This window comes from Dromaius novaehollandiae, chromosome 16 (genome assembly GCF_036370855.1).
Source record: "Dromaius novaehollandiae isolate bDroNov1 chromosome 16, bDroNov1.hap1, whole genome shotgun sequence".
NCBI lineage: Eukaryota > Metazoa > Chordata > Aves > Casuariiformes > Dromaiidae > Dromaius > Dromaius novaehollandiae.
In genome coordinates, this window is record NC_088113.1 from 4,604,767 (window position 1) to 4,631,276 (window position 26,510).

General features: G+C 50.4%; 2 protein-coding genes across 2 annotated transcripts in view; both read right to left on the minus strand.

Annotated features, from left to right (window-relative positions):
• The window catches only part of LOC112983157 (arf-GAP with SH3 domain, ANK repeat and PH domain-containing protein 2-like), a 36,777-nt gene extending 20,447 nt beyond the window's left edge, over window positions 1-16,330 (minus strand). Inside the window, exons 1-8 of the mRNA XM_026100069.2 lie at window positions 16,205-16,330; window positions 9,612-9,684; window positions 9,083-9,228; window positions 7,768-7,842; window positions 4,906-4,955; window positions 4,663-4,792; window positions 1,944-2,029; window positions 1,375-1,450 (exon numbers count right to left, since the gene is read on the minus strand). Of these exons, the coding sequence (XP_025955854.2) occupies window positions 1,375-1,450; window positions 1,944-2,029; window positions 4,663-4,792; window positions 4,906-4,955; window positions 7,768-7,842; window positions 9,083-9,228; window positions 9,612-9,684; window positions 16,205-16,330 (762 nt within the window). The remainder of the gene's footprint in view (window positions 1-1,374; window positions 1,451-1,943; window positions 2,030-4,662; window positions 4,793-4,905; window positions 4,956-7,767; window positions 7,843-9,082; window positions 9,229-9,611; window positions 9,685-16,204) is intronic.
• Window positions 16,331-17,479: 1,149 nt separating this feature from the next.
• The window catches only part of LOC112983152 (fer-1-like protein 4), a 44,559-nt gene continuing 35,528 nt past the window's right edge, over window positions 17,480-26,510 (minus strand). The window contains exons 39-45 of the mRNA XM_064521311.1: window positions 25,241-25,419; window positions 23,579-23,664; window positions 22,502-22,600; window positions 21,982-22,223; window positions 19,743-20,020; window positions 18,943-19,043; window positions 17,480-18,333 (exon numbers count right to left, since the gene is read on the minus strand). Coding sequence (XP_064377381.1) covers window positions 18,153-18,333; window positions 18,943-19,043; window positions 19,743-20,020; window positions 21,982-22,223; window positions 22,502-22,600; window positions 23,579-23,664; window positions 25,241-25,419 — 1,166 coding nt within the window. The 3' untranslated portion in view covers window positions 17,480-18,152. The remainder of the gene's footprint in view (window positions 18,334-18,942; window positions 19,044-19,742; window positions 20,021-21,981; window positions 22,224-22,501; window positions 22,601-23,578; window positions 23,665-25,240; window positions 25,420-26,510) is intronic.

Sequence of the window (26,510 nt, forward strand, 5' to 3'; positions counted from 1 at the left end):
ATGGGAGGAGGAGGCCTCTGCCTCAGCTGCCACATCCCACTCATTCTCTTTGGAGAAGCAGAGGTGCCTCCGTGCAACCTTCTGCCCTCAATGCCTTCCTGTTTCTGTGGGACGCACCGAGGCCTATTCCATGGTATGTGGCATGTGCAGAAGCACTTCAACAGAAACAGCTACAAAGGGAGGGAGGGAGGCATGTCCCCAGGGCCTGGAGCACTCTCTTGCAACGCCGGACCACAGGGAGAGTATTCTGCATTCTAGCAACCATGTTATTTTCTGAGAAAATAGCTCTCCACAGTGTAAAAGCAACAAAAAGCTTGACATTCACTGTAGTTGTTCTTTTTAACTCTGGTGGTGTCAGTAACTAAAATAATTAAAAGGACTCCAAGCCATCGAAAAGTTTATTTCCATCAGGGATCTTGGGGGAAGAATGTGGCCCTGAAGTGGAACCTGGGATTTTGTCTGCATGAGGAACCCATAAGACATTGCTTGCTGTGCTCAGGTCCTTCCCCTTGGCTGTGGGCTGGCATCTCCTTTCTTTTTGATCATTATATGAATGATTACAAATTATGGAGCAAACAGGGTAACTGATAAAGCAAATGGATTCAAACAAAATATCAGATGCCCAAAGGAGCCGTATGCTGCAGGACCAGGGGAGATGAGTACAAGTGACACTGTTGCAGTAACTGGGTGATGAACACATCCCAGGCCTCTCTGCAAATCATGACTTTCCTTGGACATATGGGGAAGCCCTGGCAAGCCAAGCAAACTGGAACTCCGATCTAGAAATACTGGGAAACCAACATAAACTTTCTACTGCACTTGGTGGACTTCATGCCATCTGGGACCTGAGTGTTTAAACTGTATCTGAAAACCCATCCTATGCCTTACCCTTTTCAAAAACTCTTTTTGTCTCCAGGCCATATATGACTGATAGAGCCCAAAGTCAAAAGCTAGAGGTCACAAGGCTTACACAGCCCTCTAAGAATGGCCTCTAGAGCTCAGCAAAGCTTTTGAAGAAAAACATTAAGAGCTTGAGTTGCCAGCAATGGACAGAGAAAGCTAAGAGCACAAATGAAAAATCAGAGAGCCTGAAAAGCAACAAGGGCTTTGACAGATGAACATGTTAGTGCTTCTTTTCTGCTTGTTCTTCCCCTTCTGTGCCCAGGGGTACAGGCAGCATAATTTCCCCACTCCCACTGACGGCCAAGTTTTCCTGCAGAGGGGCCACTACATGTTAGAGCCTCAGGAAATAACGATCAATAGATGTGAAGAACTGCATAAGCCCTCAGCTCTGCTTCAGTAGAGGAAAAAGAGGCCTGGAGACAGAGATCTCTGCATCCCACTTGGAGCACTGAAGTTAAGATGCATACTCACACTCTGCAGCTCTGGGATGAGCTTCTCTGTAAACTTCTTAAGTTTTAATGTTGTGTTTAAACATTCCTGGAAAAAACTGATAGGAGAAGCTAATGTAAGAATATATTCTGAAATCCTGCTATTAGCAGTGACTGTAAACCATACACACTCCAGGTTCTCCTGAGCTCCTCCCTCAGTACCCATCATGTCTTCAGCAATTAGCACTTTTCCTTTATAGTTGTAGTACAAAAATTTTGCTGGGAAACATATTTTAACAACACTTGGAGCCAGGTAAATTCAGGCAGAATGCTCAGCACTCCGCCTCCCCCACATCTCAGATTTCTGTGATGTGCTTTATAAACGAATTATCTGGCTTACAAAAATGTCATATTAAAGAAAAGGAACACATCTCATGCAGATCCTTGCCTCCACCGCCTCCAGGGAAAGAGGAATTTAAGCATGTTACAAGCCAGGCAGAGCTAACTGAAGGAACTCTAGGTCTTTTGAGTTTGATTACCTCCCAGATCCCCTCTAAAAACTAGTGCTTCTGGAATGAAAGGGAGTGAATGAAAGTTACCAGTTGCTCTTACTTGAACTGTGAGTTGCAATGTTTGATGTGGTTTTGCAGCAAGCCGACCCCCTTCTTGGTTTTGATCTCATTCACTTTGATTAGATACTGAAGGGAAAAGGACACAAGGACTGAATTTGTAGCTGAGAGAAAGATGCTTTTTATGTACTTTTTCATGTTCCCCCCTCCCACTGCCAGTGAAGAGCAGTGCATTGTGGCCCTTTCTGGCAGTCTTGTCCTGATGTGAGCACCTCACGTGGCTTTTATGGGGTAAGAAGCTGGTGGCAGGCAGAGCCATGAACACAAGTGCTTTGACAAGGGTTTAAAAGCACCCTGCCAGCAGCTCTCCCATGGCCTATTATCAACACTCCAGCACCTCACTACCCTTCTCAGCACTGGTTGGACAACAGAGTGGTGGACACCCGGAGGTGGGCTTTCTGGGCTTTCTTTATTGGGGCAAACACTCAGTTTATACACCCTAAAAAGATTCACCAAAAGACAATCCAACCCAAGAGCGATGGTGGTTTCACAGAAGAACTGCCAGCATTTCTATAAACCTTCAAATCTCATCACTCAAGAGCCAGATTCCTTCAAGACACACTCGACTTCATCCATGCACAGCCTGACCCTACTGCCACCAACATTGCTGCCAACCTGCCTCCCTATATCCTATATGTGACTGGCATCTCAGCCTACCTCAAGGACCTTCAGAAGCAAGATGACACTCAGATTTCCAGCCCAAAATTACCTGCCACCTCACAAAGCCCATCCTCACCTATGACAACTTCATGTTCAAAATAAAGGTGTGGCTGTAGGCAGAAAAATGGCCACACAATATACCCACCTATTTGTGGCTTACCATGAGGAAGTGATTCAAAATAACTAGTTCTCAACCTGTGCTATATCTAAGATACAGAGATGGCCTTTTCAGTCAGTAGGCTGACTGTGGAAAATTTCTATTCTATGTAGTTCTCCATCAGTCTCTGGAATACTCTTACAACAGCATCAGCTTTCTAGACATTACAACTACCACAGAAAAGACAACCTACAAATTATCACGTACAGAAGATCCACAGGGCAATATAGCAAGCCAGCTTCTAGATATACACAGGCTCTGCTGGACAACCTCAGACTTCCTTGTATTTGGTCTGAGGGCATCATTCAAAACCACCTCCATCCCTCAGAAGTGTTTCCTAGAAGATAGCCCCTCAGAAACAGCCTACATGTTGAATTAGAAACCTGAATGCCACACATGGACTCACATCAACACAGAACGAAACCTCCCCATGATCTACTGATTCTTTTTAAGGACAGTGCGGCTCCGTAAGGCAAGGAGTTCTGATATTTACAGTAGAACAGTAGTTTTGGTATGGACACAGTAACCACTTCCAAATTGGGAGGAAGAGGGACAAAAGGGAATGGGAGGTGTGGGGGGGTGAGAGTCATCTGCCAAGCTGCCCAGAAGTTGCCAGACATGGCTGAAGTGGGGACCAGCTCCTATGGATGCTCCCCCCCAGATTCACCTGGAACATCCAGAGCCTGTCAGGGCCTTGGCATCAAAATCCTTAGTGCCTGGCAGAAGAGAAGCAGCTGGGGAAGATGTACCCTGGCTAAGCCTCCCCTTTCCTTCTCTGCTGAAGCAGTTTCTAGCCATTGCTCATATCTTTGCTGTAAGTGGTCAGGATCTGCAGCAACCCCAAGGCCAGGATCAGGAAGAAGCAGTTGGGAAGAAGCCGCAACCCAAGGGCTTTGTGGGATTTTTCTCACTTTGCGTCTCTACTACCAGGTTAATACAGGCTCAGGCTTCAGATTAACTCCTTCATCAGCCCCTCTCACCCAGAGCAGCTCACCAACTGAGGGAAGGGGCCCAGCACAATGGACTCGACCTGCTGAGCAATGGGCTCTGAAGATTTGTAGCCCATCTCAGTATTGCTCCCCAGGGGCAGAGCAGAGCGATGCTGCCAGTTCTCCAGGCAGAACCTTGGGCCCCAGGGCACTTCATTAGCTCAGAAAGGCAGAAAGACACCAGCCATACCACAGACACAAGCATGACTGATCAGGAATAGAAGATAGTCACAAATGAAAAATTAGTGTGTACTCAGACAAAAAAACAACTTCAGAACAAGCCCAGGTCAGAAGACAAGTGAGAATTGCCACCATGGGAATCACTGCTGATGTCTGGATGCTCCAGCCTGGGGTCTGCTGGGGCAATGATGTGGCTGCTGTGCACCAACAGAAGGAAAACTTGTACCCTGGATGCCAATTCCGTGACTCTGAAATGGCTGCAGGGGCAGACGTGGGCACCAGCAACCAGCACTGTCCTGGAGCCCCGAGGGAGGACTGCAAAACCCAGAGTCTGGTGTCTGAGGACTGCAGGCAGGGTACAGGGTGAGTCAGGTTACAGTAAAGGCGATCCAGGAGGTGACTGAGGCAATCCCTAGCTTCAGGCAGAAAGAAATGGGGAGCACAGTGTTGGGATCACAGCTTCACCCTTCTCTGGAGACAGGGCCTGTGAGCCTGGACTCTGCGCCAATGGCCACAGCTCAGCCTTTTGGGGAGCAAGCAGGGAAATGCAGGAGGCACCTGTGACAGCTGAGGCTATTCTGTGACATGAGCAGTGACGCTGGCACAGGAGAACTACACAGGCAGAGCGTAAAGAACAGGGACAGGGAGGAGCTGGGCAGACTCCCAGGGTCTTGTGCTGTGTTGTTACTGCTCTAACCCGCCCCGTCCTGCATTACCTCACACATGTTTAACTGGAAGGTCCTGCGCTCCTTCTCCATCTCCTCTGCGATCTCACCTCCGCTCACCTCGCTCCGCACCATCCCATGTTGCTTTGCCAGGTCTCGCTTCTCCTTCTCAATTTTTGCGCTCAAAGAAAAAGGAGGGACAAATGAAAGAGTCCATCTGACCATTCTTTGGTGAAGTCGGATAAAAACAAGCCTCCAAGTATGACCTCGGGGCAAGGAAGCATGACAACTTACAGTTTGCTCTCATAGTCTTTGCAGGCCTTCTCAAATGGTTTTTTGAATTCCTAGGGAGAGCCAAAGGCTTCGATTAATGACTGTGTCCAAGACAGGCTCTTCTTGAGCCTTAGCACACTGAGTTCCCACTAGGTCACCCCAGCAGAAAGGGTCTTGCAGACTAGTACATGACTGTCCATAAGGCTGTCCCTCCCCAGAAAAGTACCCTCACATGTCTCCACACCCACCCGTACAGCAGACAAGTACGCACTCCAGCAAAGGTTTACTCACAGGCGCTACGTACTTGCTTGCATACACACTAATACACATGCAGATAGGCACTAGGCATGCAAATACACATATGCACAGGCACCAAAACATATATCACACACATATGCATCAGGTAGACATGTACATACCTCCACCCAGATTTCACAGACTCATACTTTTAAGGGCAGAAGGAATCACTAAGACATCTGCTTTGAAAAGCACACGCCAGAAAGTATCTACCAGTTCCTCATCTGTTGACTACATTACTTCCCACAAAGACATCAGAAACCTGTCTAAACCTGACAACATCAAGAGAATCTAATTCTTCTTCTATATATTCATTTAATGGTGAGTTAATCTTGCTGTTAAAAAGCCATAACCTGTTTCTAGTTTGACTGGATGGCTTTAGCATCCCTTCAGTGGTTACTATTTTGCTATGTTCAAATGTATTTGTCTGTTTGCTCAGATCACCCACATTCTGCCCTTTTCTTACAGTTTACTGCTCCGCAAACCTGTGTGTCATAGAAACACAGACTAATTCAAGTTGGAAGGGGCTTCAGGAGGTCTCTAGTCCACCCTCCTCAAAGAAGGAGTAGTATTGAATTCAGACCTGGTTGCTCAGGGCATTGTCCAGGCAGATATTGAAACCCTGAAAGATGGAGATCTCACAGCCTCTCTAGACCTCTGTTCCAACGCTCCACTCTTCCTCAAGGTGATTTTTTTTTTCTTTATGTCAAAGCAGAATCTTGTCAGGACAAATTCTCCCTTCTGCTGAAAATGCCAGATAGATTCAGATCAAGCTCTGATTCCTTTTGGACACTATTAGAAATTACATCAGCTTGATCATGACTTCTTGTGGACAGCTGTTTTTCATCTCTCTCTGCCAGATTTCCTGACTCCCTATCTTCTTGACATTGTCCACAACAATGCAAATAGTGGATTTTTCCTTCACATATTTATATTCTTTTATCAGCTTACTACACTCCACTTGCTCTCCTTCCACTTTCACATTCCTATATAGTGCTAGTTTCCAATTTTCTGCCTAAATGCCCCTGATTTTTCTCCACATTTGGCCATTAGTCCTTTGGAAGTCCCCAAATTCTGTCACAGGTCTTAACCCTCTCTTTCCATAACCCTGCCCAGCCTTCCCCTGCTTTCCCAGAGGTTCGGCTGTCCATTCAAAGAATCCCAGGCCCAGCTCTGATACAGCCCAGCTTTATAACCTTGGCACAGACTTCTGAGGCAACTGATAAGTTGGGAGAAAAAGCTGTGAGAAAGTCCATGGAGTCCAAGATAAGAAAGATAAAATTACAAAGTCTGGGTTGTTGAAACAGGATCGTTAGTAGCTCAAGGATTCGAGAGGAAAAAAACTAACACGGAAAGGTATAAAATCTTAAAACACAGAAAAACAGAGAGTTTGTCAGTGTTGTCAGGGTCATCAGTGTGGGTGGGTTCCATGGAAGACAGCAACTCAGCAATACCAAGAATCTGCTCTGGGGAGCAGCAGAGCTGACCTTGCTCCTCCTGACATGATCTGCCTGGACAGCAGAGACTCCTCAGGTGTCTTATCAGGGTGGTAAGTGCATTAATGCTTAGTCTAGTAGCTCATTAAATCCTAGCTATCTTTCGTACATGTTAGCCAATAAATAATTGCTCTATAGCAGCAAGCTGTATATATCCTGCTTGTAGAGTCTCTGTGCCCAGGGCTAAAAGTACCTGAACAAAGTGACCCAAAGAGGAATGGTACCAGATCACAACTGACAGCTGCTTGACCATGTTAGATGCAGGCCATGAACCAGCAATCCCTCAACAGTGACCTAGTTCCAGAATAGCAATCAGAGTCAGTTCACTCACACAGCCTTACCCACCCTAAAACATCCACAGGCACTTGCACTGATCTGCGCTCAGATACACACAGCGACAAACGCACAGAGCTGAAGACCAGAGTACAGTCACAGAGACAGATACTTGCAAGCACCAAGGACCACAATGACCTTTCCATTGGTAAAAAGCAAAATTAAATAAGCATTTGATGCTTTTCCTAAAATCTACACTGATTAATACTGAGCAGTTCTATGAACACTCTACAATGTGGAAAAGCAAATTATACATTCACTTTAATACTTGCTATCTTTTAATCTCTGAGACATATGTGGATACACACATGCATGTTCAGATTCACACAAACACGTGTCCTAACACGCGTATGTGCAGGAGCCACAGGTGGGCCTGCAAGGGATGGACCTCACTGAGAGGCAGTGGGGGAGTTTGTGCACCTGGAGTTTATAACTATTTGGTGCACAACAGTTTTATTTTTCCCAGTGTAGTGAACTTCTCCAGACTCCTCTGAGTTCAGCTGTGTGTTCAGCTGCAAAACAAGCAGAGGGACCAGCTGAGGGGCATTGCTAGCCTGACTTCTGGTGTGCAGCCCCAGTTTTGGGACAGCGGGCAGGGCCTGGCGCACAGGAGGCTCAGGCAGGACATATCCCTGCAACACCCTGCCAGAGGTTGGGACGTGGGCCAGGGATGAGCCCCCACAGCTGCCACCCTCTCTGTCTCCATCCCCCTGCTTACTTGCACCATTTTTTTGCAGCCCTTTCAGTCTCTGCTTACCCCTTTGAGCTCTTTCAAGTCGCCCTTTATTAGTGACTCCAGGGAAAAGTTAATGTTGTGGTACAAACTCTGCAACTGAAAAGGAGAGAGAGATCATGTAGCCAGCACTGCCCAGGCTGGTCAGACTAGCATGAGATCCCCTGGAAATGTCAAGCTGGGTCCAGCTGTGGATGCAGCCCCCAGCTCTATGTCTCAAAATGTTCGGCCCCCAGCCCTGCACGGGGGAAGAGTGTTTTGTGCTAATACTTCATGAGGGGGAGTGAGACCCAAGGCCACGAAAAGCATTTGTGGACTCAGTGCATTCCTGCTGCCCTGAGACCTACTTGCAATAGCGCTATCCCTCTTCCACACCACTGCTCCCTACTGATAGCTACATCCAGGCCACCTAAGGGTGTCATTGGACATATCCTGCTTTAGTGGCTTGAGTCCCAGGCCTGGTGCCAGCACCTGCACCACTCCCTGGTTGAGGAAGCAGAGCTGTTTGGGAGGCTGCAAAATGAACCACTTCAGAAAACAGTCACCCAAAACCACCCTTGGAGATTTTCAACATTGAGCTGGGCAAAGCCACAGCTGACCTGATCTAGTATTGGTGATAGCATGGCTTCAAGAGCCAGCTCTTCTGTGATTCCTCAAGGCACTGCCTAGCTCCTTGCTAATCCCCAGGCAGACATTTCAACATAGCTGAAAGGCCAGGTTTAGTCAAACGTGTAACTGCAGCAAAGTTTGCTTTCTCCTGAAAGCTCCTGTAACTATTTCTGAAGAGCTCAAGAGGTACTCCAGCTCACTCTGAACCTCTGGAAATTGGTGCAGGAGATGTATCCTGGCTCCTTGGAAGAGGCTTTGCACTGCATCCCCCAAAGCCTTTCAAGCCTGGCTCACCATCAGGTGATAAGCATTGCCTGTCATTTATCTGGCCCAAACCTCAGCTTTGGTCAATGGGCATGATTTTTTGGGACTCCCATTGGGCTCTTGTAAGCACTGTGTGCAGAATGGGGAACACCCAGCCTCCTCCCTGGCAGGCCACCATGTGAACTTGCCTCTTCTGAGCAGCATCTGAGGTTAGCTGCCACTCAATGAGAAGATGACTTCAGCCATATAGGCTGTATCACCTGCTCTAAAACCTCACATCACGCACCCCAACGTCTGTCTCAGGAAGGAGATGAGCTCAGACATTCAGATTGCAGACCAGTGCCTCCCACTCTTCCTGGGGCATGTGTCAGAGTCAGGCCCCTGCCAGTGTCCCCTTGACCCCTGTGAGTTGGGGAGCCTGTGATGGGACCCAGCTTAGACACATGTGGAGGACAAGGTTGCCTACCAGGCTCCTGACAGAGGTCAGCAGCTCCCGGGAGCAGGCTGCAAAGGTGCTAAAGGCATTGGCCAGCTGCTCCTCACCCTCCAGCTGGTAGTTGGCTGAGAATTTCTCCTGGGCAGCGATGTGGGCTTCGATGTGGCTGATGAGATCTGGAGGAATGTGGACAGTCCCCAGTGTGCCCAGGGGGAAGGCCCGGATGAATGCCCACCCCCCTGCCTCCCTCCCAGGAGTCACCACACCTGGCTCTGCTCTAGGACTGGAGCAGGTGGCTCCCGCTGCCTTCCATCCTGCTCCCTGCAGCCACTGCCCAGCTCCCATGGGCACTGCAGCCCACTCTGCTGCCAGCTGGCAAAGGCCATGAACAAAAGCTGCTACAGGGACCTGAGAGCTGACGGGGATACGCACACCTCAGAGAGCGGACACATTTCCCACACCCAACTCCCCGGCTGCCATCAACCCAATCTGCTACAAGGATTCGCCTCAGCCCTCTGTCACCCATCTCCCCCCTCCCTGGCCTCTGTTCTGCCCTGACCTTGTCCACAGGCATGCTCTGCCTTCGCTGCTTTCCTCATCTTCTGCAGCACGACTCGGTCTGCATCCAAGGCCTAGAAACACAGAAAAGACAGTCACTGCCTACATCCGTACAGACACTTCCATAACCCACAGACTGCAGCACAAGTCTCAACATCCCCACGCCTGACTGCCCTGCCAGCAGATGCCTGATGGCCTAGTGGTAGCAAATCCATATGTATCTTAAATGCCAACAAGCCTTCCTTATGGTCTTCTGGAAGAAGTGATCAAGCATAAAGAGTGAATGGGAAAACATATGAGAAAAAGGACTGCAGAGCAGGGAGTTTAAGAGACAAGAAAATCTGTTAGCCACAAATCGTGTTTCTACCACTGTCCAAGCCATTCCCGGGCTGGAAGGAGGAAGCACGGGTGACTGAGGGGAAGTGTTTAGAGGCATTTAAACTCTGCCGATGAGAGACTGAATGAGACAGCTGCTATTCACAGAAGTGCTGGTTGGTAGGGCTCTAATGCAATCTCTTGTTTGGAGCAGGACTATTGCCAGTACTAGATCAGGTTGGCTACACTTTGCCTAGTTGAGTTTTGAAACTCTCCAAGGATGGAGATTCCTCCTATTCTCTGGTGACCTCTTGCAGCGGTGCACCACCCTCTGCAGGAGGAATTTTTCCAGAAGTCCAGTCTGAACCTCCTGAGCCACAATTTGTAGCTGTTGCTCCTTGTTATTCCGTCTGACACTACTAAAAAGGGCTTGCCACTATTGCCTTTGTAATTGCCCTTTGATGAGTTGTAGACTATCAGCCCCCTCCATTCCCTAGTCTCCTTTTTGCATGATAAATCATCCCAGCTCCTTCTGCCTCCGCTTTTTTATCACCATCCACTGGCCCCTCTCCAGTTTCTCCACCTTCCTCCTGATTTCCAGAGCAGTGTTTCAGGGGTGGCCTATTCACAAGACAGACATGAGTCCTGACAGCTCGTCGGCCAGACTGGCATTGTGGGGATTGACAGGATTTTGCTCTGCATATTGGCCTTACTGCCAGAGCTGGAAGACAGGGCCCAGCTTATAAAAACCAGAAACATTGATATTTGGGTGCAAATGGTTTTACAGCAATTTGGTAACGCAAAGAAAAACCAAGGGTGGAGTTTCATGCTACACTTAAAGCCATTTAACAACTGAATGGAAAGAAGTCTCGGATAAGCACCCAGGGGAAAGATACCACTGCTGTCTTTGTACTTTGTTGCACAAAGTATGGTCTGATGCCTCACTGGCAGCGCTACATCAGCCAAGCCACATGGCTGAGCCCCTGTAACAGGTGGATGTGAGACAGGCTCTTTGTAAATCAGCAATGTCAAAACCGTGGCATTTTTTGAACTTCACCATAAACAAACATATAGGTACCAGGGCACATTAGTGCTGGAAACTTAACTGCGTGTTTCCAGAGCTCAGTGCAGTGAAGCAGAAATGTTGAGATCTTGAATTATAGACTTAGACCCCAAAATAGGGGTTACCAGACTTCCTGCTGCATCTCCCTGCAGAGCCTAGAGCTCCCCAGGGAAGAGCTGCCATCCACGACCCTTTGCACCTGCACCTTTTTGTCCAGTTCAGTTATGGGACTGAGGTTTCTAGCCAAACACTTTGCCTCTGAACTGTCCATCAGACTGCGATCCAGAGGAGCTCACCACGGTACCGGGCACTGCTGGGTGCTACGTGATGCAGGGGAGGATGCAGAGGAGGAATGTGGACCAGAGGGCCTTCTCTGATAGTAAAGCTGGGCAAGAGTAGCAAGGTAAATGAGGGTTGGTAGAAAGAAGAGGGCTTGAACCTTGAAGGCCATGTCTCATACAAACCTGGAATAAGGAACTTCTGAAACAGAGAAAACTCAGATCGGAAATAACAGAGTTTGTGAAACATCCTTTCCCCTTGCACTCTGGCATTGCAGGGTGCTACTTTCCTTGCTCTCAGGCCAATAACCAGTTACTTGTTGGACTGCAGCAAAGCCTGCACAACCTCGTAGGTTACTGGGAAATGTCATTCTTTCCATCCTATCAGGAGCCTGTGTGTATGTGTGATCCCTGCCCCTCTTAGCAGCCCGCCAGCCTGACATTTCTGCAGGCTCCCTCCCCTCTCTATGTCTCATACTCCACTGGCCACTCCCTCTAAATGCACCATTTATTCCTACTCTCTGATTTGTCTTTTAACCAAATATTTAACCATGGGAAATCTTTCCCTCCTATTGTATGGCAGCTGAGTTCCTTTAAAAGCCTTGAATGAGGGATCCAACTGAATACCTCTGGAAATCCAAGTGGATGACACCAGCCAGCTATATCCTTTGCTCAGAAGTTTGCCGATTCTTTCATAAATCTCCAGCACACTGGTGAGTCCTGATTTCCCCCTGTAAAAGCCATGCTGCCTCTCCTCCAACAGACCTATATGCCCTGAATATCCATTAGACCTACTGCCTGTTTGATGAGGTTCCTGTTCCTACCTGTGTTTGAAAAGGATTAATGATTAGTTTTCATCTCTTTTAAAAATTGTTCCTCAAGGTTTTTTTGGACAGTCACATTTGTGCTTCCACATCTTTCTGCCAGCGTCTACGATTCTTTCTGTTTTTCTCATTTGGACATACCTTTCCTCAAGTGAACACTCCTTTTTATTTCCAACATTTATCCATCACAACTTTTCTTTCTTTTTTTAGGAAGGGAAGAGGGGAATCCTTCTAGAGTCTCTGATAAGTGGAAAGTGTTTGCTTTGAGCCTTCTAGGTGGTGTCTTCAAAAGGTCTTCATGCCAGCTGGAGACATTTTACCCTCCTGCACATTCTTTCTAAGTTCTTTCTAGCTTCTTAACTTTTATATTGTTTCCCTTTTCAAAGTTAAGTAAAATCATGGTGGGTACTTTGGTTTCCCTTGCTCCAGCAACAAAGTCAATTCTAATGACATTGTGGTCATTTCTATATGCTCAGGATTAAGTCAAGTTTTCCTTCTCTCGTGGATGCCTGACTGTCCATGTATACTTTACAGAGCAATGTACAGAGCTACATCTTCTGTCTAAGCATCCTGCACCAGCGTGGCTTTTATTCAGATTGAGGTAAAAAAAATCTTTAGCGATCCTTTCAGTGATCCTACTGCATCCCTCTTCTGTTAACGCTGTTTACTGTGTCTCTTGAACACTTCATACCCTGGCACTACCATGTCCTGCTGTCCCTCCACAAAGTTTCTGGTACTCCTATTATGTCAATATCCATCTTTACAGCTAGACACAACAGGTTTCCCCTTATATTCTTGGGCTTTGCGCATTTGTGTAGAAACCTGTAGCAGGGTGGGGTTTGGTTTTCTGTGCCTTGTTTAAATGAGACTTCACTTGTCCTAACAGTTCTTTGTCAGCTCCAATTTCACTCTGGTCGCCACCTGCCCTTTCCTTTACTTGAAGAGAGAGAGCTGCTCCTGCTCAGAGCACACACTTCTGAACCAAGCACTCTTCTGTGCTTGTCAGCTCTCATCACTCTAATTCAAAAGCTTCCCTTCACCCTTTTTAAGGTGAAGCCATTTAGCTTAGATGAAGTGTCTCTCTCTTGTAGAGGCTCCACCTGGGCAGTTTTCCCAGTTCCAGACATCTCTGATCTCCCCTGCAGTAAACCATATTTTTAGCCACACCATCAGACTCTGTTTGGCCTTGTGCTTGGCACTGAGAGGGAGCATTTTGGAGACCACCACAGAAACTCTGATCTTCAACTTCCTAATAGCCTCCAGCGTCTCTCTCTCCCCCACCCCCCACTCCCTTCTGCTACCTCCTCCCCAAACTGTTGCAAAAGCCTGTCCAGGTGATATATCCTTGTGATGCCAGTCTTCTTTACATGTCATCTTTTATCAGAAGTTTAGCTCTCCACACACAGATGCTCAAATCTCCCACATCTGGGCCTGCCTCCTCCTTTCTCCCGACAACTCCCTCCCTGAAGGTATAACCTAACTCCAAAAGTGACCCAGCTCCATCTTTGGGACCATTCTCTGCTTGCTAGATTGATGCTTTCAGGCCGGGAAGCTCTCCTCCCTCTAAGGAGCAGCACCAGGGTGTCTGCCTCAGCAGTGAGGCTGCTCCATGACAACCCTGAGGCTCTCACCAACCAGCAGCTCCAGCTCTCTGAGCTCCCCCAGTTCAGCCAGCCCAGCTTCAAGAGTGGCACTGCCTCCAAGGATCGTGAACTGCTTAAATTGTGTACAGCAGCTGACCACAAGGCACAAAATTATATATCTGGCACTCAGTGCAGGAATACCCAAATCCCCTTCCTTGGCTGTATTTTTACCTGCATTTGTTTGCCTCGAAGACATGGACTTGGTTCTGCCTTCAGCTGAGCTGCGTGACTTCCGCTTTGAGGATCTGCTTCCAGAGTCAGCAGTGGAAAACCTGCTGACCTCCTTCCCCTGCAGCTAAACTCCCTACAGCCCAATTCTCTTTTACCCTGTTGGCCCACACTTCTGAGACTCAATTCACACCGTGCTGGGGCTCTCCTTGCTCAACCAAGGGCTACAACACAGCAGCAGGAGTTTATCTTGAGTTTACTGTCCACTCTGACACGTAAGTCCCAAGCCGAGAGTTCTGCAGACTTGAACAAACGCAGTAGTATGCGCTTTTCTCTCTAACCACAGCTTCCTGATGTAGCAGCTCTGTTTTGAATGACTGAAGTTTTAGCTATTCTTTGGATAGAGGTAATAGAGTAACAGTTGAAAATTAAGCAACACAAGGAAATTGCCCCACATCCAGGGCTCATGAGCAAGTTCTGGCCTCCAGAGACCTGAGGACTTATATAAAAACCACAGTGAACATCACTTTGACAAAACAATCTGCAGGCTCCACACACCACTCAAAGCCTGCAGAGGTCTGCTAGCTGATCCCAAGCTCTGGAGGACTTCAGTACAGTGTGGTGGTCACAGCCCAGCAACAGATCCTGGTGAACTCCTGGGTACCTTCCCCTCCCGTGCTGAAACTACAAAGTAGAGAGGAGTGTGACATGGAGGGGATGCTGTTTAGTCACTTCTGGCATATTTATCAGACCTAGCAGGAGCAGGAGGAGGCACCAAGGAAGTTTGGGGCCCTCTGGCCCATCCGGCCATATGGAAAGCCAGCTGATGTGGGTAGCCAACCAGGAAAAATCCCGTCCTCCCTCAAGACAGCAGCAAAATCTCTCTGATGTTTGCTGTGAGGGAGCTGGACCTTGATCAGCCCAAGAGCAGGCCAGCGAGGTGATTATGTTGTACTTGTCTCAGTTTTCAGCTGAGTCCTGAGAAGCCACGAATATAAAGGCAGCTTGAGCTGGGCAATGAGATGCTGAGCACAGCCAGCAAGCAGCTGATAGCCAGACCTTCTGCTGAGCTGGGGTCCTTCCCTTGCTCTCCCCCTTCCCTGGGTTTTCCTGGGGGGCACCAAGCGCTGTTTCTCACTCTCTTTCGTGCATGTTGTCAGCATGCAGCAAACCCTTCCCCTCTCACGCAGCAGTCTGACAGTGAGCATTGGGGTTTTTTGCTTTCTGTTATTGGTGGAGAAACAAGGCATTTGGCATGAGTAAGCAGCTTTGCGTTGGCCACTGCGTTTAGTAGCCAGCTCTGACCTAGGCTCTGGGAATTTTTTGAACCGTTTATACATTTGGCTTCCGAATGTCCCATATCAGTGAATCTCACAGTTTAACTTGGGAAAAGTAAGCAAATAACCTACCCCTCCACAAAGAACTTCCTTTAATGTTTTGTTTTGTTTTTAGGTTGATGTTTGTCCAGGCAAAAAAAAAATCGGTATTCTTTTTACAGTTCTGTGTCAGCCTGGTGAGATATACAACCTTTCCTCATGAACCTCTCCTCCTTTGCACTTATTGCCACTGATTGACAGCCATCAACCTCCCACCGAGCCTCGTGATACCGCTAGACCCTTCCGCATGCCTCTGCAGCCAGCGTTGCCTTGAGCCGTCCTGCCCAGCACAGCAGGGTCCCTCAGGGCACTCGCTCCTTACGCCAAAAGACATGCTGGTGCCTGAGCCAGCGCAGACCCTGCGGGACCGCGCCGGCGGCGTCCTCCCGCGCCGCAACGACATGCCTGCCACCCACTTCAACCCCCCACCAGCGCCAGCCCCCAAAGAGGCCCTTTCCTCCTCGCGGCTCAGAGGGAGGCAGGGCCTGGCCGAGCGCTCCCGCAGCCTGTCATCCCCACGGCCACCCTGCCATACCCGCGGCCTCCCTGCCGTCCCCATGGCCACCCTGCCATCCCCGTGGCCACCCTGCCATCCCCGCGGCCTCCCTGCCGTCCCCACGGCCACCCTGCCGTCCCCACGGCCTCCCTGCCATCCCCGTGGTCACCCTGCCGTCCCCACGGCCTCCCTGCCGTCCCCATGGTCACCCTGCCATCCCCGCAGCCACCCTGCGGCCCGCCCCACTGGGGTGCAACAGCCCTCACTGGGGTGTGCTGGGCGCCCTGGCCAGGCCGAGGGCCCCACGGGCAGGTCCCCACCACCTCCCTGGTGGGCACGGGGTGTCGCGGCCCGGCCTCACCCCAGGAGCCCGCTCGGGGGGCAGGGCCAGGCCTCAGGCGCCTGCCGCGGCCCCCGGCCCCCTGGCTCACCTCCTCCAGGCTGCTGGCCGTGGCCTTGCAGCGGCCCATGTGGCTGACGAAGGCGGAGGTGGTGGGTGAGCTGAGGTCCTCCTGCGCCTGCTGCACGAAGTCACGCACCGAGATGAGGGCCGCCATGGCGCTGCGGTGAGGCGGCGCCAGAAAGGGGAACTGCCTGCACGAGCCGCAGCCAGGGCTGGGCCAGGCCAGCGCCAGGGCTGAGGCCAGGGCCGAGGCCAGGGCCCCGAGGGGCAGGAAAGGCTGGAGGGAGCCCCTTGCCTCACACACGCACACCCCACACGTACACCCCGCACACACACACCTCCTCCATACACATACACCCCTACACACACACACACACATACAGTGACACAGCTAGCAATCTCGTGAGTACGAGCTGACATGTTTTGAGGAAGAAAGCGACTGATGCTTCATTTTGAGTCTCAGGGAGCCCCACTCTGGTGGCAATGTGGAAAACGCAGCTAAGGGTGGTTTCAAATGCCAAGGATCTGCCTGGGGACACTTGCTGGCCCTGCTGGGAGCACTGGTCATGCTGGAGGGTGCTGGGCACTGCTAGATACGCAGGGTGCTGTTTGTGACCACCGACGTCCCACATGAAAGCCACCAAATGAAGTCTGGGGTGAGATGGTGCTGAACACGGCGCTTTGGTTTCTGGGTGGCCCAGCTCCTGCCAAGCCTTGGTGCTGCAGAACTGAGCCCGGGGCAGCCTGTTTCGCTCCCTCTTGCAGCCTAAGGGCGCCCTTGGACAAGAGGAAGAGAGGGTTCCCTTCTTTGCCATGCTGGCTCCCCCACCCAGCAGCCCAGCTGAACTCCTGCCCAGGGGCTGCAGTGTCCTAGACAGAGTGTCCCCCCACACACACATCTGTCCCATCTCTAAAGAGCTTGGGCACATACACAGGCAAGAAGATCCTATAAACACAGGGAGCCTCCTGCTGCAAACAGTTCCCTGCTCTGGGATTCACTTTCCAGCCTGCAGAGGCACATATCCCACCACCACAGCTCCCACAAAACCTGCTTCAAAGCAAATGTCAGGGCTTGGTTCAGTAAAGCCTGTGCAGAGCACAGGAACCCCAGGGCAGTGGAGACCACTCTGAGAATGAGTCTCATGTCACATCAGCTCAACTTAATACAGATTCACATTGACAACACCCACACCAATGTCCCAATGCTGTGCTACCATGGAGGAAGGGTGAAAGCACGTTAGAGAGGGCTGTGCAGGCAGGCAGGCCTCAGGCTCGAGAAAGCAGCCAGAAAGTCCAAACAACGTTGGAGAGAGCAGGCAAGGAGCTTTTATTCCAGCGGAAATGAAAAGCCAAAACAACGTTGAAAGTGAATCTTGGCTGTGTCATCCTTCTTCCCTCCTTCACCAAGCAGCTGCAGCAGCACCCCAAGGAGCCCCCTTCAAAGGTCTTCTCGGTCCCACCTCCACCAGGACTCTATGCAAGACCTACCTTCTGCCACACAATGTGGGGGCTGTTTTGAATTCTTCAGGCAGAGGCCTAGGAAGTGCCTGGTATTATCAAGCAGTAACATAAACGGAAGGTGCAGCGACGGGAGGAGGTGGCTCTGTGTAGCATCATCCTTGCCAGAACTGCTCCCAGTGACAACAGCTGGTTTCAGTTGCCAAGTCTGTGTGGCTAGCCCCAGCCATCATCGTTTTCCAATCCTCTCCCCGCCACCTCAGCTCAACAAAGAAAAAATTTATCCCAAAGCTGTAACTGGTCCCCCAAGGAGTTTGCCTTTTAAGTGACTGACTTGGTTACTTAACATCTCATTGGTACTTAGCATGAAACGCAACTACCCAAAGACAGGCCACTTTTCCAAGCGTCTCACTCAAAGGTTGTTCGGGCACCTGCTGACTTTCATTAAACTTTCTGGTCCAGTCTCGGTTCTTGCAATAATCACCCCTGTCTTTGAGTAGTCCTTTTCTAGAGAGCATTTATCCATTAATGATCTTCTCGCTGATGTATCCAGGCATGGTGTAGATCAAAAGAACCAGGAAGATGGTCAGAACAGCAGCAATTAACAGCACAATGATGTACTTCTTGTACCGCTTCCAGATAAAGAACACAAAGGTTTTCATGGGATTCACAAACCAGTTGAAAGATGTTTTTGGCCGGCTGGAACAGGAAGTAAAAAAGAATTCAGCCCAGGGTCCATTCGCAGAGCACTGTTGTCCCCTCTGCTTTGGTGCCCTGCCACCATCATGGGCCACCAGGTCTTCCTGCTACTTGAGGAAAGCATCATCCGGGGAGCTCCACGGCCTGGCCTGCTCCCTCCCCTAACCAATCCCACTGCCTGAGGGAAGAGCAGGGGGTCCTCCACCCCACACCCTTCTCTCTCCTACATCCAATGCAGTAACCACAGCTCCTGTGAAAGTGCTAGAGACACTGAGCCTCCAGGGCAGCATGCAGACAGCTGAGTACGTTCACATGGTTAAACTGGAGCTGTCCTTCATAGGAGTGACGTTGTGGCACATCTGAGTTCAGTAACCTGTTGAGCTTAGCTCTAGCCCAGCTGTTGCAGCCACAATGCCTGCTGGATCCACTTAAGCTCTGGGAACCCACTTGCAGCCTCAGTCCTGCAGAACCCCCTTAGCCCAGAGCCCCTTGATTCTGCTCTCGGTTTCCGATGCCTGATCCCTCTTCCCACATGACCAGCTGCCAGAGAACACAGCTATCCCTGGCCCCAGCCTGTCCATTTTAAAGATGATGAACATGGATACTCACTTGGGCTTTTCCAGGGGTTCAGGTTCTTTTCGGCCCAAACCAACAGGACTTTTCTCAGCCTCCTCCACAGTCAACAGCTGCAACTCTGCTTCCACCTTACCCTGGAGAGGGAAACATACCTGAGCCACATGCTTTATGTTGCTTCACTGAAGGTCACTGCCAGGACTGGGTATTTATCTCCCAGCTCCACCAACAGATGCTCAAGCAATCAACTCTTCTCTCCAGCCATTAACCACAGAGATGTCTCACTTCATAACCAGAGGGAACTGTGGCCTGGCCAGAAACTGTTTTCCAAGAAGGCACTGTATTTATAATGCACTTCCCAGCTCTCCTGATTTGGCTGCAGCCTTCCACACTGATACTGAATACAACTTGCCTCTGGGGACAAACTATGGTCCACTAACAGGGCCACCAGCAGCAAGTCTGCCCTGGGACAATAAGCACCTGCCTGTTTGGAGTAGGCAGAGACTCTGGGACAGGCCTATCTTGGTGCTGCCCTGTCTGGTTGACAGGGAGCCACATGCACCTCACAGGCTCCCCTTGCTGAGCACTGCTTCATGGTAAGTGCAGAGGAAGATGGGAGGGTGGATGCCCACTGCACATCACTGCAGCTGGCACTTCTGTGTGAGATGAAGCTCTGGACTTGCAGCAGATGGGACAAGTCTCCAGGACCCTGCACAAAGGCCCAGGCAGCTAGGTCTCTGCTGGCTGCAGGTGGTGTGCAAGCAGGACCAGTTGCACTGTCAAGACAGAGGTGAAACACTGGCTTTCCGCTCACCCCTGCCAGCACCTTGTCTTACCGTCAGGAGGTACTTGTTCCCACTGGGGTCTGTGAACTGAACATCCTCAGGTTTGACCGAGCTGCTCCACTTCTTCTTTTTCTTCTGATTGGCCTCCCTCTCCTCCCTCTCCTCATCTTCTTGATCTCTGAGTTTGATGAAGGGCCACCAGCCTCTCATACGCTTGTTTCGGAAGATGGAGAAGCGAGGTGTGGCATTCTCCTTGGCCATCTTGATGGTGCAATGCTCTGAGCTCTTGGCTGCCCGCACCATGTCATGCAGCTTCAGCTCAATGGAGCCTGCGGGCACACCAAAGAGGAGAGCTCCTGGTGAAATCCTGAGGCCAGCCTCACACACTAGCAGGCCTTCTTCCTGCCTCAACCGTGCTCCTGCCACCACCAGCAGGTCCCAGCTGCCGGAATGATATAGCAGACTCCTGCACATTTTCAGGTGGGGATCTTGAAGCTCAGCATAAGAAAGAACCAGACCAAGTGTTAGAGACTGACAGGCAGAAGTCACAGCTCTGTCTCTCCATTTTCTGATGTGGCCAGTCTGGCTTGCCGGTGGTACAGTGGGTCATTTTCACTCCATTGTCATGTCCCACCCTGCTCTCCTCACATGCCCAAGCTCCCCTTTCCCCCTCATTCCTACAAACTTTAATAAGGAATTATAAAATCTGGAGAACTCATTGAAAGGTTCAAGTCAGTCTTCATGTCTGCAACAATCTCAGCTCATTCCCCTGCTTGGCCTTGCACTCCTCTTCCCTTTGAAAGAAGCTACTGTCCCAGTTCAGCATTGAGCCCTTGCAGCAAATCAGTCTTACTACATACTGGGCTGTACTGGCAAGAGCACAGCCAGCGGGTGAGGGAAGTGGAATGTGCCCTCTGCTCAGCATTGGTGAGACTGCATCTGGATACTGTGTCCAGTTTTAGGTGCCCAACACAAGAAAGGTGTCACCAAATGGAGAGTCCAGTAGCCCAGATGGTCAGGGCTGGAGTACATGCCATAGGAGGACAGGCTGAGAGACCTGGGTTTTTTCAGCCCAGGGAAGACAGGATGAAGGAGAGATTTTATTGCATCTTCCACAGCCTAAAGGGAGCTAGAGAACAGCTGGAGACTCTTCTCAGAAGTGCACAGTGAAAGGATGGGAAGCAACAAGCACAACTTGAAGCAAGGCAAACTAACTAAAGAAAAAAAAATTTACAAAGAGAATGGTGCTGCCCTGGGACATGGGCCCAGAGGGGTTCTGGCATGTCCATCCTTGGAGATATTCAAAACTCACTCAGACAAGGTCTGAGCAACCTGAGCCACTTTGAATCTAGCCCTGCTTGGAGCAGGGTTTTGGAGTAGAGACTATAGAGGCCCCTTCCTGCTTAAATGTTCCTGAGACAGTATGGGCCAGGAAGCCCTGGGATAGCTATCTAATGCTTTCTTCAGTCCATGTGTGCCACTGCTGAACAGATCACCACTGGTAGTGCTTCATGGAAATAAAGTCCTCTAGAATAAACTGTGGAGGGATGATAAATCAAGTGAGTTTTATTCTGCCTGTGAGACAGCAGGGCAGAGGGGCTGCTTCTTAGCAAGGAAGTCAAAGTTTGAAGAAGGGAGAGAGAACTGAATGCAGCGCTACAAACTTGGGAATGGGAGCAGAAGCAGGAGAGGAGAAGCATTTGTGTCAAAATGTGGGCAGCATCACTGCCGGCCCAGCTTCATTGCCATGCCCCTGCTGTGTGCCCAGCTCAGGGAGTCTGGTTACTGAGAAGCATCAAAGCAGCAGGGGCACAGGAGAGCTCAGCCTCCAGCAATGGGATACAGTGAGACAAATGCCAAAGGTGTCGCAAAGGCTGCCAATCCCCATGCCCAGCATGAGCTCCTGGGAAAGCCGCTTTTTTGCCAGGTCTTTGGGAACTGCAAATCTAAGAGAGAGGAAGGACACTGAGCAGGTTTAACAGATAGGCTGTCAGGAAGCAGAACTTAGCAGTCCTGGGGGTGACAGGTCCCAGAGAAGGACAACGAGGCCCTGGGACAAGCCTGCCAGCTCAGCATGTCTCTGTAGGGTGGGTGTGCACCACCAGACTCTGCCTATCACTTGCATGGGAAAAGCCAGCCCAGATGGCTGCTAAGCCAAAGACATCGATCTGGTGCAGCTTGTGTCCCTTCTCAGAGAGCTGGGCCCTGTGCAAAATGCTGCAGTGTTCACACAAGGTGAGGGGAGTGAGACAGGGACAAGCCATCCCACTCCCAGCAGACCATACCATACCTAGAAAGTCATTAGCTGAAATCCTGTCATAATCCCAGACCTGGAGGACCAGAACAGCCGGTTCCCTAAACTCCGATTCCTCCACGGAGAAGACAGAATCCTTCTTCTTGTAGGTGATCTCCTTCTCGGTTGGGAGATAGTTGAAGCGGAAGACGAACCTCCAGTTGAAATTGCCCTCTCCGGTCAAGGAGTTAAAGTGAACATCTGTCTCCTGCTTGTCGTGGTCAAGCCCCTTTATCCAGCTGCAGGAGGAACTCAGTTATCTCCTATCCACTCCCAAAGGCAGCACCACAGAGCAGGACAGAAGGGACAAACCCCATGGGGTGGGAGGAAAGGAAGAGTCAGACAGCCAAGCTGGACCAACACCTGACCAGCATCTTTGGGGGTACAGCAGTCAGCACAGGGGACTGGAGCGCAGCACCCTATGCTGGGGCAGGGAGGAGCAGAGGTTCAGAGGAGGCAGTGAGGGGTATGGGTCAGGGCAGGGGGTAGGACAGCCACACTCTGGCTCCCATCAGACCTTTTGACGTAGATGTCACTGGAAGGTTCTCCCGTTACTGGGTTGATGTCATCAAGGATCACATCGTCTGTGTTCCAGATAATCACACGCAGCTCGTAGCTGTGGGAGGGGCCCAGGCATGGTGAGACATGCTCTCGTCCTCAGTGCCTGGCTGGGCAGGTCAAGCCCACACCAGCAGAGCTGTAGGACCTGAGCCCACCTATCACAAAGGCCCCATGGGACCCTGCCTAGGGCTCCTCTGGTTCAGGCAGGCCCAGCAGCCTCACACAAAGCCCTTAATGCAGGGCTACAACCCCACAGGTCAAACACCTACAGTCAAAACAAGTACCTTACACCCAGCAAATTCCTGGTGTTTGAGAAACCCACCCAGCACCAATTAGTCATAGGAACACAGAAAAGCTTAGGCAAGAAGGGACCTCTGCAGTCTCTACTCTAACCTCCTACTCTGAGAAGGACTAACTTCAGAGTAGATCAGATTGCTCATGGCATTGTCCAGCTGAGTTTTGAAAAGATCCCAAAACCTCTCTGGGCCACAGGGTCACAGTGCCAGCATTGCTCTACTCTCATTGTGAAAATGTTTTCCCTAGATCTTGTTGGAGTTTCCCTTGCTGCAGTTTGTGTCCTTTATCTTTTGCCCTTTCACTGTGCACCTCTGAGAAGAATCTGGATCGACTGTCTCAGTAGACCCAATAGATCATTTAAGACAGCAGACCTCCTCCATCAACGCCTCTTCTCCAGGCACCCAGAGGACATCACTCAACTAGTCCGAATAGAACTGGGTGATTAGCTCAGACCTGGATTTCTGTCTCCTCCATGTCTGGCATTACAGGATATTAACCCTACCCTTCACAAAAACTTCAGCAGCTGAAGCACTCATGCACCACACTGACAGGCCCAAAACACTGTCCCGCAGTCAGAGCTGAAGCAGAGAGGAGGGCTGTGTACTGGGGCACCGCCAAGCTAGCACAGACCTATCGGCCTGTGCAGGACTCTGCATGGCATCCCACCAGGCACAGCAAGGGACAGGGACCCTCCACATGGGCTCTCCAGCCCCAGTCCTGCTCCCATGAGTGCTACCTGATCGGCAGTCGTGGCTTGATATTGACAGGAGGCGGTGCGGGGACGTCATTTGGAAACATGTCGATCCACATGTGTAAGGAGCCCTGACAAGGGAAGACAGAAGAGAGATTTCAAAGGACAGACCACCTTCTAGCTCTTCAAGGAGCAGGGACTCAGTCCAGCAAGTCCAAAACTCTTGCCAGAAAGCCACTAGCTCAGCTCCCTCCAACTCCAACTCTACTGTAACTAGCTGCCTGCTGATGCCCTAGCATTTCAGTTTCATATACCTGGATTTTAGACAGGACTGAAAAAAAAAATTAAAACTACAAAAAATAGCTTATTCCACCCCCCCAAACAACAAAAAACATTTCAGCTGAACTGAGTCTATTTCAAACACAAGCAAACATCTCACCCTGATTTAACAAACAAGCACATGAAGATGCAATGTTTTGGCATAGCCAGGAAAAGTGAGATGACAGGTTTGATCCTCCCCTCCCCAGATGCGTTTCCACTGCTGACCCAATCAATGTGTTTGCAGAGCTCTGCTTTGTGATGGACCTGTGGTACCCAAGGGAACAGGAGATGTTAGTGCAGGATGTTGAAATGGTTGGAATGGAGCTCAAATCACTACACTTCATAAAACTGAGAAAGAATTCTCCTCCAAGCAGCAGTTACATCATGTCCCTGGGGTGTCCTGGGACTGCAAGTAACAATCCCCAGCTGATCATCTGGCAAAACATCTCAGCTTTTCCAAACTGGGAATCACACATCCACCCTGGCTCCAGGGCAGACCTGTCACCAAGCAGACCATCTCAGCACTCCAGCTCTGGACATTCTGCAGGGGACGGGCCATGGGCCAAGGTTCAACACACAGCTGCTGCCACTGCCAGAAGGAATCGCCAGCTCTTGGAGCTGCTGCTTTAGGCTTCAGTTCACAGCTTGGGAACAATTTTTGCCATTTGAACAGCCAGCAACTGATAATTTTACAGGGAAGCCAGGATCCAGACCACATGCTCCCAGGAACCTCCATGCTCGGAGGAACTGGCAGAGCTGCTCAGGCCCCGACTGGGGGGAGTGGAAGGACCAGCAGTACTACCCTGGGCAAGCAAGGAGAAGCCAAGGGGGCAGAACAGGGCACTTGCAGGGGAGCAAAGAAGCAGTGATAGGGGACAAAGTGGAGGAAGAGGGAAGGCAGCAAGGCCCAACCTAAAATGGAGGCTGGAGGGCTGCTGCCAGGGGGGAAGCAGGCAGGGAAAGGCAAGGACACAACCACCCAGCACGGTGGTGGCATGGCCCAGAAGGCAGAGCAGGTCCCTTGCCACTCATACAGCTTCCTTTTCAGAGTGGCACCCTGTGGCCTGAGGAGATGGGAAGGACCCTGGGCCACCAGCTTTGTGGTCACAGCAACAATGGCCAGAGATCCCTTGTGGGAAGGGTCTGGGAGCATCCCTAGAGGTTGGAGAGCAGATCTGAGCAAAGGATACTCAAGGCCAACACTCCCTAGCAGGGCTGGCTATGCAGAGATGCAGCTCCAGTCACCCACCTGGGAAGGCGTAGCGTGCAGGGCTCACAGTGAGGAGACAAGAGACAACAGGTGTCTGGCAAAGGGGCTGGGGACCAGCTGCCCAGAAGGTCTTTCCCCATAGTAATGTCCAGATTGGGCAAGGAAACACATCTCACCTGTGCAAGCCCGGGGTTCTCTGGGTTGTAAAGGGACCGAACCTCCACATGTTCTGGTACTAACTTGTATCCGTATCCTGGCATCTCTTCCCAGTGTTGCAGGACATACAAAGCCTTATGTTCATCGTATGCTGACCAGCTCTCATCTGCCACTCCTCTCTCATTCCTCACAAAGGCCTCTGCAGCAGGACACAGCCAGTTAGAAGATGAAGGCACCTGGTCAGCAATAGCCACTTCAGGACGTGAGTCTCAGACAAAGGCAGGGGAAGGCAGTGGACTAGGTAAACAAGCACCTCACTAGAAGAACAAAACAGGGAGAAGCAGGAGGGCAAGGATAAAGGGAAAGTGCAATATGTTGCAGCGATGAGGAAAACTGTGAGCAGGAGACAAACAAGGTAAGAGAAGTAAGGGGAAAAGCGCAAAAAGCAAAAGATCCAGGAGATACTGAGCAGGCTGTGACCCTCTGGGAGAGTTTAATTCCCCAGGTCTCTGTGGTAATGCTGGCAGACCCATGGGTGAGCAGCTTTGCTCCAGAAGTGCTCTGGGGAAGCATGACTTGTCATTCAGCAGTGACATGTGGCCCTGCCCTGCCCAGTCCACACTGTTAATTGATTCATTTGGTGCAAAGCCAAGCCAAATGGAGGTGATGCAATTCAAGACCAAAGTAATGCCTGCTGATGGGGCAAAAAGCAGGAAGCCATGGGCAAGGACACAATAACACAAAGCATCAGCTCTTTGTCTGAAGGTCAGTCTGAGACAAAACCAGCCCAAGCCATCTCCAGACAGCTGTGTCCCTGTGGGACACAGATGCGCTTGTGATGGACCTGAAGGCCAGGTGAGACAGCTGTGAGGTGTTTCCCAGGACCAACTTCAGCTCAAGGCACTGCAGCCTTGTTTGAACCAGAGCCATCCATTGCCAACTCCAAGAGCCAGCTAGGCTCTGACACAGGCCTGGACATTTGAGACAAAAGTGCTGAAAGGATCAGCCTCCTTGTCAAGGCCCAGGCATTGCAGGAGCACAGCAGGAGCATGCAGTTGGGGACAGCTATCCCTATCAGAGTTTTTTGATTTTGTCAAAAAGCAACAAATGGGTTCATTCTAAAACCAGCTCTTTCAAATACTAGTGGGGGCACTGGGAGCCCTGACAAAATGGGTAGTTCTTGGTCTTGCTTCACATAAAGCAAAAAAACAGTCCAGATATAACCCAGTGCAATCACCTGTCTGAGAAAAGATTGTAGACACAATGGGAATTAGCCAAAATGGCTCAAAA